This window comes from Canis lupus (genome assembly GCF_048164855.1).
Source record: "Canis lupus baileyi chromosome 5 unlocalized genomic scaffold, mCanLup2.hap1 SUPER_5_unloc_3, whole genome shotgun sequence".
Taxonomy (NCBI): Eukaryota; Metazoa; Chordata; class Mammalia; order Carnivora; family Canidae; genus Canis; species Canis lupus.
Genome location: NW_027326410.1, coordinates 11,247 through 24,666, shown reverse-complemented (window position 1 = coordinate 24,666; position 13,420 = coordinate 11,247). Strand labels below are relative to the sequence as shown.

Below are 13,420 nucleotides of genomic sequence, written 5' to 3'. Positions count from 1 at the left end.
ATTGATGCGTCAGAATACCTGTGCATTTTACAATAACAAAGGTACCACTTGGAATTAACAAGGAGCCATTAGTCTCAAGTTCTTATGCTCTGCATAGCAAGGAAAGCCATCAAGGCTAGACTCCCTAACTGATAAGGAGCCAAGCAACAGTTTCACAGGTTTGCACACAGACTGCTGGGGTCTGTGCCTTCATGGGTACTGCTGGAAAAATAAAGATATTCTGTTGTTCTTAATGGAAATATAACCTACCCTGAAAGCTTTGAGATGTCAACTTACCCTACCCTGACCAGGGAGCTCTTTGCTATTGGTCCAGAAGAGAGGAATGTGGTTTCTAATTTTTATTTCCTGGCAGGAGTTAGAGGAGATGATGCATTGACAGGCAGCTGAAGGTGGGGACCCTGTGGATCCAGGACATCTGGGCATCATTAGCCATGGTGAGGGGCCAGCCCACATGAGAGGTAGCAGGAAGGAAAAGAATCTATGGCCAGATGGTGGAAGTCATGGCTGGAGGAAACACTGGCTTAATTTTTGGAAAAGATTTTTCTTCAAACTCTGAAATGACTTTGGAAGCCACTCATTCTTTAAGGCCTCAGGATAAATAATTTAGCTAGCATATTGCAAAAGGGAAAAAATTGTAACTCTATCCATGAAGATGAGGTGGGTTTCATTTTATAATTCTCACTATTCAGAAAGCTTGCACAACTCCCTCGTCTCAAGGCTGTCGAAACTCAGTCTTCAATAACTCTTCTGCAAGCAGTGTCCTTGATACTCGCCAAGCTCAATTGCAATCTCTTCCTGTCATGCTAACGTTTTGAAGTAGAACTCACTTCTGGTCATAGTGGATCTGGAAGAAGCAGTTCAGTCATCAACAGATACGTGTTGCAGGTTGTTGGGTATTTTTTTCCTTCCTGCTGAGGCAAACATCACTTAGAATGATTTATCATTACTCATTCAGAAGCTCTGACTACCCCAAAGAGAGGCTAACCACAAAAATTTCTTCTAAAAGTGATGTAGCCACAGCTGTCTAGGAGTTATTTAGCAGTAATTCACTCTGGGCAATAGAAGAGTGATTAGAAGGATATCACATCTATTAAAATGTCAATCTAATTAAAGCATGGGAGAGAGCTCAAGAGAGCTTAGAGTCCCTATTCTGTGATTTGGATAGACTTTTTTACTTTACAGATTAAATCATAAGCTGGAAACAAAGTCTCTTTGCATCTCTGTGGTCTAAAATACTAACAAAAAGAAAAAAAAAGATTCTTAATAGATTAATAGGTTGTCATTCAGTAGGGTTTCTAGTAAACAGCATGTTAAGCCTTGTCCTTGTCATGGTCTCCAAAAGTGACTTTATTTTTTTTATAATAAATGTATTTTTTATTGGTGTTCAATTTGCCAACATACAAAATAACACCCAGTGCTCATCCCGTCAAGTGCCCCCCTCAGTGCCCATCACCCATTCACCCCCATCCCCCGCCCTCCTCCCCTTCCACCACCCCTAGTTCGTTTCCCAGAGTTAGGAGTCTTTATGTTCTGTCTCCCTTTCTGACATCTCCCACACACTTCTTCTCCCTTCCCTTATATTCCCTTTCACTATTATTTATATTCCCCAAATGAATGAGAACATATAATGTTTGTCCTTCTCTGATTGACTTACTTCACTCAGCATAATACCCTCCAGTTCCATCCACGTTGAAGCAAATGGTGGGTATTTGTCATTTCTAATGGCTGAGTAATATTCCATTGTATACATAGACCACATCTTCTTTATCCATTCATCTTTCGATGGACACCGAGGCTCCTTCCACAGTTTGGCTATTGTGGACATTGCTGCTAGAAACATCGGGGTGCAGGTGTCCTGGCATTTCATTGCATCTGTATCTTTGGGGTAAATCCCCAACAGTGCAATTGCTGGGTCGTAGGGCAGGTCTATTTTTAACCCTTTGAGGAACCTCCACACAGTTTTCCAGAGTGGCTGCACCAGTTCACATTCCTACCCACAGTGTAAGAGGGTTCCCCTTTCTCCACATCCTCTCGAACCTTTGTGGTTTCCTGCCTTGTTAATTTTCCCCATTCTCACTGGTGTGAGGTGGTATCTCATTGTGGTTTTGATTTGTATTTCCCTGATGGCAAGTGATGCGGAACATTTTCTCATGTGCGTGTTGGCCATGTCTGTGTCTTCCTCTGTGAGATTTCTGTTCATGTCTTTTGCCCATTTCATGATTGGATTGTTCGTTTCTTTGGTGTTGAGTTTAATAAGTTCTTTATAGATCTTGGAAACTAGCCCTTTATCTGATACGTCATTTGCAAATATCTTCTACCATTCTGTAGGTTGTCTTTGAGTTTTGTTGACTGTATCCTTTGCTGTGCAGAAGCTTCCTATCTTGATAAAGTCCCAATAGTTCATTTTTGCTTTTGTTTCTTTTGCCTTTGTGGGTGTATCTTGCAAGAAGTTACTGTGGCCGACTTCAAAAGGGGTGTTGCCTGTGTTCTCCTCTAGGATTTTTATGGAATCTTGTCTCACATTTAGATCTTTCACCCATTTTGAGTTTATCTTTGTGTCTGGTGCAAGAGAGTGGTCTAGTTTCATTCTTCTGCATGTGGATGTCCAATTTTCCTGGCACCATTTATTGAAGAGACTGTCTTTCTTCCAGTGGATAGTCTTTCCTCCTTTATCGAATATTAGTTGACCATAAAGTTGAGGGTCCACTTCTGGATTCTCTATTCTGTTCCATTGATCTATGTGTCTGTTTTTGTGCCAGTACCACACTGTCTTGATGACCACAGCTTTGTAGTACAACCTGAAATCTGGCATTGTGATGCCCCCGATATGGTTTTCTTTTTTAAAATTCCCCTGGCTATTCGGGGTCTTTTCTGATTCCACACAAATTTAAAATAATTTGCTCTAACTCTCTGAAGAAAGTCCATGGTATTTTGATAGGGATTGCATTAAACGTGTAAATTGCCCTGGGTAACATTGACATTTTCACAATATTAATTCTGCCAATCCATGAGCATGGAATATTTTTCCATCTCTTTGTGTCTTCCTCTATTTCTTTCAGAAGTGTTCTATAGTTTTTATGGTATAGATCCTTTACCTCTTTGGTTAGGTTTTTTCCTAGGTATCTTATGCTTTTGGGTGCAATTGTAAATGGGATTGACTCCTTAATTTCTTTTTCTTCAGTCTCATTGTTAGTGTATAGAAATGACTTTATCGATAGAGACCACTTGAATAATTGAATGCAGTAGTTAAAAACATGACCTTTAGTTTGGCTGACATGGCACTAAGACTCACCACCCCCAATGCCAAACTGAGTCCTTTGCGAGTTTCTGGACCCCTCTATGCTACTGTGTCATTTGAAAATAAGGGCCATGATTCTATTTTACAGGGTTATTGTAAGCATCTAACCAGATAACATTTTAGAGTTCCTGGCATCATGCCTAACATAAGAATAAGCATCCAATGAATGTTAGTTAGTAATTATTATTCTAAAGATAACCCCTTCTCATAACATTTGAGTCTCTCAATATTCAAGTTTAAACTGGATGAAGCTGGATTTTGAATTCTTTCAATCTGTTTATATTTCACAGGCAAAAAGCATTTTCACATCAGGGAAGACCAAATGGCAGATTATTATCATTTATTAACAAGGTGTAAGGCAAACGTAGAAATTTAGTGAAAAAGCAAACGTACAGCATGACCCCATTTTAAAAAACATATAAACCTGTTTGGAAAGCCATAGAACCAAATGTTATATTAGTTTTCCCTAAATTTCCTTTACTTTCTCTCTTATACTTTTTCCCAGATTCTGCAGTGAACCTGTATTACTTTCTTATTAGAGACATGCAGCATATGCTATTCTTCAAAGGAAAGAAGTGTAGAGTCACTGTGGAACCAACCAATCTTTATGTATATGTGTGTGACCCCGCCTGGATCTAGTATGGGGGAGATAAAGATAGAGACTGTGGAGGTAGGAGCAGGGAGCCCCAGGGAATCGCTGTGTCCATTTGGGGTAAGCTCCTGTAGATTTAGAGCTGTTGGCTTTTTGTCACCTTCAGAGAGGTTTTCCATCTGCCTGGTTCACCAGAGTCTTATTCTTTATCTCAATTGTTCTAAGTATGTAAATAATTCCAAAAATTGATCTGGTGTCCTGGGGACTCATGGACCTCTGCGATCAGAAACACACTGAACCATGGCTGTCTCCAATGATGGCCCCAAAACTGACACAGTGTGAGGGGATGCAGTTGTCAAGCGCCTGGAGCTCTGACTCACTCCACTTTAATTTAGGGAAATACATAGTACATGATTTTTATATTATTTATTTAATTTTTTAAAAAATTAAAAAAATTTCTTTTTATTGGAGTTCAATTTGCCAACACACAGCATAACACCCAGTGCTCATCCCATCACGTGCCCCCCTCAGTGCCCGTCACCCAGTCACCCCAACTCCCGCCCACCTCCCATTCCACCACCCCTTGTTCATTTCCCAGAGTTAGGAGTCTCTCATGTTCTATCACCCTCTCTGATATTTCCCCATTCATTTTCTCTTCTTTCCCCTTCATTCCTTTTCACTATTTTTATATTCCCCAAATGAATGAGACACCATATAATGTTTGTCCTTCTCTGATTGACTTATTTCACTCAGCATAATACCCTCCAATTCCATCCACGTCGAAGCAAAAGGTGGATATTTGTCGTTTCTAATGGCTGAGTAATATTCCATACATAGACCACATCTTCTTTATCCATTCATCTTTCGATGGACACCGAGGCTCCTTCCACAGTTTGGCTATTGTGGACATTGCTGCTAGAAACATCGGGGTGCAGGTGTCCCGGCGTTTCACTGCATCTGTATCTTTGGGGTAAATCCCCAACAGTGCAATTGCTGGTCGTAGGGCAGGTCTAGTTTTAACTCAGCAGTTTAACTCTGCCTTCAGCCCAGGGCCTGATCCTGGAGACCGGGATCGAGTCCCACGTCAGGCTCCCTGCATGGAGTCTGCTTCTCCCTCTGCCTTTGTCTCTGCTGCTCTCTCTCATGAATAAATAATTTTTTTAAATAAATAAAAAATCTTTTAAAAATGTTTAAAAAAAGATAAAATGAATAACTACAGTTAAAACTAAGAAATTAAAAATGGATTGGTCTAGGGGCACCTGAGTGGCTGAGTCAGTTGGGTGTCCCAACTCTTGCTTTTGGCTCAGGTCATGATCTTAAGGTCCGGTCCTGAGATCAAACCCCATGGCAGGCTCTGTGCTCAGCAGGGAGTCTGCTCTAAATTCTCTCTCCCTCTGCCCCTCCCCATCTCAAATAAATAAATATTTAAAAATAAATAAATGTGTTAGTCTAGAGTTAAGACAAAATGACCAGTGAATGCATGAAACACTAGGATGACAAAAGTTAGAATGTCTCCTGGTTTTCTAACAATTTCTCAATTAATTTGACTATAAAGACTGATTTTTTAAAATGTCATTTACTGTATCACCACAGATACACACAAAAGGCAGCACATATTAAATATGAGACACATATTTTATTTTATTTCTTTATTCATGAGACATACAGAAGCAGAGACATAGGCAGAGGGAGAAGTAGGTTCCCTGCAGGGAGCCTGATGTGGGACTTGATCCCAGTACCACGGGATCACAACCTGAGCCAAATATGTTTTCTAGGCCACAACAGAATAAGCCTAGAATAAACTAGGTGCAAGAGGCTAATCATTTTGAAGAACAAATTCTCAATATAAACATAGGCTCATAAAGAAAGCTGAGTCAAATTCCAATTAACAAGCATATTTAAAACAAAAAATAAAATAAACTCCACGGCTAACTAGGTTTCCATGAACTTCATAAACCTTCCATGAACTTCTGACCCTTCTTTTCTATGGAGTATGATATTTACTGCCTGTACCAGTGAAATAGGCATAATTATATAGTATTTATAGCTTGGTAATCAGTGTATACTGTTGTCAATAGTTGGGGCAGCAAATAATTTCCTAAAAGTCAAATCACCTGTCTTATTAAGCCAAAATGTAGTCAAGTTTTATGTATGTTTGAAGTACTTTCAGAGCAATCATAAACAAATCCCAGTTGATATTCAAAATACAACTCCAGAGAATTTAATAAAGGATTAGACAAAAACAGTTTTCAATTTTTACTATAAATGCCAACTTGGTATTTACTAAATATTTGTAGATTCATGTTAAGACTAACTCTACTTGTGACCCAGTGACTTATAAAGATAGGATGTGAGAGGCCCTTAAAAATTTGTCCTTGATTTTATAAGACACATGTAAAAAATATCTGTCCTATTTACTTGGATGTAGATATCCTTGCTTGAGTAGGATACTAGATTAAAAACTGAGAGACAAGAAGAGTTTAAGTGAAAACACCTCAGAAACAGATATACTTGCTAGACAATTAAATTTCCAAGGGATCTTGGAAATATCCAAAGACAATGTTTACAGTGATTTGAAATTTCAACTGAAACAAGTATGGCCAGCAACCAAATACTACCCTCAATTGAAGAGGAGACCCTTTATAATTAGTTGCTGTCAACTGTGTTAACAGTTGTTGTTAACATTTAGTTAACATTATATGTTAACAGTGTTATAACATTTCACTATTTAAATACTATTGTACTTTACAGAGTTAGAAGACAAAAGTCTAATGAAGCATCTACCATGGGTTAGAGAACTAAAATCTAGATGCCATTACCATTCACCAGGATTATTATTAAATTACAAAGTGTAATCATAGTGTGGGGCACCTGGGTGGCTCAGTTGGTTGAGAGTTCAACTCTTTGTTTTGGCTCAGGTCATGATCTTATTATGGGTCTAGAGATCAAGACGTGTTATCAGGCTCCACATTTAGTAGGGAGTCTGCTTAAAGATTCTCTGCCTCTGCTCCCCCCCACCCACCTCACTCACTCTCTCTCTTAAATCAATCGTTTTTTAAAAATGCAGTTACAGTGTTATGGAACACGTTCTATCAAAGAGAACTTTAAATTTCAGAAATGAAATTTGATTTATATTCTTCAGTCTGATTTAAGATATACTAAGACAAAAACTTTGTCAGTGAAAAACTTACCTTTGCTCTCACAAAGTTGCTTGAATTTCACATACTCGGACTAAAGATCTTAAATTTTTTAATTCAGTACAAATTTCTGACATGTGAACACTTCCCATATTATGGGCTTCTTCTCGCAATCTTGATGCCTATAATTAAAGAAATAAAGATCACATACATGCCACAATCACGTACAAAAAAAAAAACAAAAACCCCAAAACATTAAATTTCTGACAACTTTGTACCAAGATTACAGAACAATCCGCCTTTAAATCCACAAAAATGATAGTGAATCTAAAGGAGAAAAAGGATTTTCTTTAAAAAACTGTCTAATGGTGGAAAGAAGGTATTTTTCCAAGATTTCCCCCTTCAACTTCTGGAGGATATAGTATTTCCAATTTTAGTATTGCATAGCACTAAGGATAGAAGAGCTCATGATTCGTGGTTAATAAGATGCTGAGTCAGCCAGAGTAAAGTTCAGGTGTAACAATGTTAAAAGGGACTTCACTGTATTCTGATGTCATAAGATATGCAATATTACCTCTGTGAACTTAGAGAAAATTTCAGACAGTCAGTAAGCTGCTAAAAGGGAGAAGCCAATGGCAGTTAATTGGAATGTCCAAAGGTCCCTCATTCCAAAGCAAAACTGTTTTCTAACTTCTACTTGCTAGTCTAGTGGAGAGATAGAAGAGTAATAGTATGAACAAGTTCTAAAACTATCAGAGCAGCTGGCTGAGTAGCATCCTGGCTTTAAGCCTCATAACTATTCTAACTGGGTGACTTTGGTATATAATTTATATGGTCTTAAGGGTCTTCAATGGTAAAATGGGAGAACTCATCTGCACTGCTTAACAGTTTTGAGAAGTGGAGAAAATAAAGCACTCAGCACAGTGCTAAATGCTGAGTATATTAAAATATTTTATGTGAAACCATAAAAAGTTATCTCATAAATGCCCTAAAATAAGTGCTTACCAAATATTTAATTTAATGCACTGACTATAGACAATCTAATTAGACATTACTTTAAATGTAGCTTAAATTCAGTGATCTAGATTAGATTTTCTAGAAGAAATTATATTTTGTCATTCATCCAAAGGTAAAACATCTGCTATGAATCATGTAACATACTTGCTTCTCTGCATGATCTGCAGGCCATCCTTGAACATGTTTTATGAGATTTTCATTGAAGTGTGCTGCTAGCGTAGGTGTTAATGAACATGTAGGTCGGGCAGATGAATTCTGTGGTACAACTGTTGCGTTTGATGCATTACTACTAGAAGTATGATTTGGACCAGGCGATGGACTTCTCTGGCTACTGGAAGAGAAAAAAGAATTGAATGTATAGTATATTTTTAAAAGGAGATACCTAAAAATTGTCAATATCTTCTATTAAATTAAAGATATCCAAATTCCTAAGAAAAATCTGTTATTTTAACATCAAATACATAGAATTTAAAATCCAAAGTGTAGTTATATATCATGTACTCCTTAAACACACTTTTGGGAGGAAAAAGGGCCCTTCTAAGAACAGTAATGTCAGTTAAATTTAAACTAATAGTGCTCTTCAAATTTGACAGCAGAACCTGTGATTTTGTATACCAGAAACACTACTCAGAATGTAACTAAGAAATGGTCATATTTTAACAGTTGTAGATATAAGGCACAACTGAGTATTGCATCTTAAGTACATGTAGATAAAGAGGGGGAAAAAATCTATTGCCTTTGTTTAGTGTCAGAACAAAATACTGAATCAGAGGGTAGATAATGTGAAGCAAAATACAGGCATTTTATTGGACAGCAACAAATGAGTTTAGTGGCAAAATAAGACCCAAAATAACACTCTGAGATAAGTTATCTTCTTTTAAAACTGTATGGTTTGGCTAGGGTTTGGGGATATGGTGGTAAGAACCAAAACTTTAATCACCCAAGTTGATTTCCTACCTGCTTCACCAGACTTGGCTCTGAATGAATTTCAGTTATTTCCAAAAACTAAATCTCCCAAAGGATGAAGAGTTTTCATCACTGAGGATATTTAAAATAATACTGCAGCCTCTAAAGACAATTTAAAAGAAGTATTTCCCAAAAATGTTCTGAGCAATGGCAACATTGCTGGAGTAAGTAGACAGCTTCCCAAGGTGATTATTTTGAAGGGAACAACTCTCATTTGGATGTAAAAGTTCTGAAATGCTTGTTTAGAAAACAACAATAAAAACAATAGTTGAATTATTTTGCTACCTCATAGCAAGAAATCAAAATAGGAAAATCAATCAAATGAAAATCATTTAAAGTTGTATTTGTTAATTAACAAAGAAACATGTAACACAATACAGCCCTATCTGACAAGCACTCCACACAGGGGTCAAAATTGAAGCTCTTAGGAAAACCTGACACATACCAGTTGAGAAATAGTATTTCCCATTTTTGGATTCAGCAATACACTCATATCTAAAACTGCTATGAGGAGGTTAAAAAATGATGTCATTTCCAACAAGTATTATAAAATCAGGTGCCCTCTTTGTACAAGTATGACATATTGTTACTCCTATCATATTCTATTAAGTAAAATCTGAAGAATGACTTTCTTCAAAAAATAAGCTGGCTTCATTACTAGAGACAACAACCTACTTGGAGTAAGATTTGCCTTTGTAAATCTTATAATACATAAAACTTAGGCTAACCATGGATTCTTACAAGATCAAGTTCTATTATACATATATTTTTATAATATTCAAACAATGCAGCATGCAACATTAATGAAAAAATGTTTCAACACACATGAACTTACTTTGAGCGCTGAAGACTTCGAGGAGAGACAGGTTCATGACCTTGCTGTTTGTCAGCAGTTACAGGCTGCTGTGTGGCCGATTGTGAAACCGGTCCTTGCTTAACTACTGGAGTACTAACCTGAAATGTCAAAATCTGGTGAGACAGGCTTCTATTATATACATAAATACCATGGAAAGTACATAAAACCAAAAGTACTATCAATGTGAAGTCTCTTATTTCTATTCTTTAGTAATTTTTAAGATAACATGAGCTGTCCCCTAATTGTTTCATAATTATTAGTGATATAGACATATTTAATTGTGTAAATCATGGTCATCCAGGTCCCCAAATCCACACACCCCTCCAAATCTAGTTGGATAGTCTTAAACTCTGAAAAATCTAGAGACTTCAAGAATTGCAGTCAGATTAATTTCCCAAAGTTCACAGTTAGAAGAGCCACGTTCATTTTGAGACTAACATAGAATTTCTTCATAAAATGGCCCAGAAGACTTTAAGATTACTTTTTGTAAAGCAGAAGAACACAAACTAGTTCTCTAATGTTGAGCCCAGTTTTCTTTCTAATACACTAAGATAGCTCCTCTGATTCAGTTATTTTTATATCAGTAAAAATTAATGTTACTATATCATACAAATACAGCTGCTCAAATTTAAACCACATATGCAGAGCGTATAGATTGGTCTACCAGTGAATGAGTCAACACTGGAGTGGTCTTCAAAGACATGTTACCCTACAGAGGTGGAACAAGAGGACCATGATTGTCAGTGAGGATATGTACACTACACATACTTACATGCCACAGAAAAAGAAAACAAGTACTTTTAAACACAAGCCCCGAATTAAGGCACGAAGGCAGACAGCCATTTGTGATTAAGTCACATCCTCCAATAATAGTTTTGTTTTTTTCTTCTTTCTTCCTTTTTTTTTTTTTTTTTAATATTCCCCCAAACAAATCTGGATAGCCTGGCTACATAAAAATCATTTTTATAAGCATTTTTATAAGGTCTACTTAATACTGAATTCCCACTTAAAAAAAAATTTGATGGGGATCCCTGGGTGGCGCAGCGGTTTGGCGCCTGCCTTTGGCCCAGGGCGTGATCCTGGAGACCCGGGATCGAATCCCGCGTCAGGCTCCCGGTGCATGGAGCCTGCTTCTCCCTCTGCCTATGTCTCTGCCTCTCTCTCTCTCTCTCTGTATGACTATCATAAATAAAATTAAAAAAAAAATTTGATGCCCATATACATAAGGGATTTGAAATGCTAATCTTATAACTGATTGTAAAACTTTACAATCACTTTTAGTCATTATTTATTGTACTCCTAAGATACTACACCCTGACGAGTTTTAAGCTCTAAGAAGATCTCCTTTGTTGAAACAATTTTTTCCTTCTCTCACAAAGTGCAAACAGTATGAAATTGCAGAATAGACTAATTTCTTTTTAAATTTTGAGTTAAATGTATCAATCCAGACTGACCCTAAAATGAGTTTAGATAAATGACTTAAATAGGGAAGGGATAAGCTAAGGAAGACCTAAAAGCTGTCCTAGCATCAATTTCAAGTTATCTTTCAATACGTTTTTATTTTTAGGCTTCTGTGAAAAAGCCTAAAGCTTTAAGCCTTAACTTTATTTCAATATAAAATTTTGGCAAGACCCCTGGTTGGCTTAGTAGGTAGAGCATTCAACTCTTGGATCTCAGGGTTGTGAGTTCGAGCCCCACGATAAGCGTAGAGACTGCTTAAAAATAAAATCTTAGGGATCCCTGGGTGGCGCAGTGGTTTAGCGCCTGCCTTTGGCCCAGGGCGTGATCCTGGAGACCCCGGATCGAATCCCACGTCGGGCTCCTGGTGCATGGAGCCTGCTTCTCCCTCTGCCTACGTCTCTGCCTCTCTCTCTGTGTGACTATCATAAATAAATAAAAAATTAAAATAAAATAAAATAAAATAAAATCTTAAAAAAAAAAAATCTTCAGGGGATTCCTGGGTGGCTCAGCAGTTTGGCACCTGCCTTTGGCCCAGGGCCTGGTTCTGGAGTCCCAGGATCGAGTCCCACGTCGGGCTCCCTACATGGATCCTGCTTCTCTCTCTGCCTGCCTCTCTCTCTCTCTCTCTCTCTGTGTCTCTCATGAATAAATAAATAAATTCTTAAAAAAAAAAAGTTCCTTCTTAAAAAAAAAAATCTTCAGCATGAAGGATTGAAATAGCCTACTTTTTAACTAAAAAGAATTTCTTAAATTTACCATTAAGAAAAAAAACTGCAATTTGTGCATATACCAACTTCCAAATCTTTTAATGTTTTGCTGGTAATAGGACTACAAAGCAAAGAATGAGTATGACTAAGATTTGCTTAAGAAATTTTGGGTAAGGGATACCTGGGTAGCTCAGCAGGTAAGCGTCTGCCTTCCACCTAGGGTGTGATCCCAGAGTACTGGGATCAAGTCCCACATCGGGCTCCCTGCATGGAGCCTGCTTGTCCCTCTGCCTGTGTTTCTGCCTTTCTCTGTGTCTCTCACGAATAAATAAAATCTTAAAAAAAAAAAATTTGGGCAAGACTCAAATGATATAGTATAAAATCTGAAGGCAGTGTTGTTAAGGTCTGGTTTATATTCCAATAAGAAGAGACCAGCAATTTTCTAACTGTCTCTGAGGAGCCATTCATGCAAACTTTTGCTTGGAGAAACACAGGTAGTATAAGCTTAGTAAAATGGATTCTGTGTTCAGAAAGACCTAGGCCTTAAATTCTGATTCCACCACAAAAACTGGATTTAACTGAAGGCTTAATTCTCTTATCTATTAAATGAAGCAAATAGTAGTTGATTCTCATGATGTGAAGTTAAATATAATACTATTAAGCTCTTAGCACAGAAATGGATTCATTTCTAAAATAAAAGTATGGGAGGAAAGCCACTGGAAAACAGGTTATATCTTTTAAAAAGTTAAAAAACTCTACAAATATTAAGACAATTATTTTATCCTTCTTTATCCCACTCTTCCTCCAGGTCACAAATCTCAGCCAGTAAGAGAAAACAATCAGCGTATAAAAGTAACACATATGATGGGGGTGCCTAGGTGGCTCAGTCAGTTATGTGTCTGACTTCCCGGTACTAGGATCAAGCCGCCAGTGAGCTCCCAGCTCAGCAAGGGGTCTGCTTCTCCCTCTGCCCTCCCCCCCCATGCCCTCTCTGTAAATAAATAAATATAATTTTTTAATTAAAAAAATGTTTAAAAGTAGCATAGATGCAACTCCCTCTAGAGTCCTCAATTTACTGAGACTAACCTGCATCTAAGCTGACCCATCATTCACTCCACCACTACTACACGTTCTCAAAGAGGGCTTTTCCTACAATAGAGAGTCTAAAACATTAAACTTGTTTTTCCAGAAGTGAGTGCTTTCGTGCTTTCTTTTCCAAATTTCCCTCAAAAGCAACATACCTTTGGCTGTGATGAAACAGGAGGAGTACTAATCAAAGGTTTGATAGGGACTGTGTTAGTCTGAGGTATGCTTATTCTTGGAGACACATACGATCTTGGGGATGATGCATCAGAAGTTAAAGACATTGGAGACTGATTAGATGGC

At 37.6% G+C, this 13,420-nt stretch overlaps 1 protein-coding gene across 1 annotated transcript in view; it reads left to right on the top strand.

The window, feature by feature from the left end:
* The window catches only part of LOC140629414 (homeobox protein Mohawk-like), a 69,943-nt gene extending 56,921 nt beyond the window's left edge, over positions 1-13,022 (top strand). Inside the window, exon 6 of the mRNA XM_072818888.1 lies at positions 12,843-13,022. Within this exon, the coding sequence (XP_072674989.1) occupies positions 12,843-12,937 (95 nt within the window). The 3' untranslated portion in view covers positions 12,938-13,022. The remainder of the gene's footprint in view (positions 1-12,842) is intronic.
* The last annotated feature ends 398 nt before the right edge of the window (positions 13,023-13,420 follow it).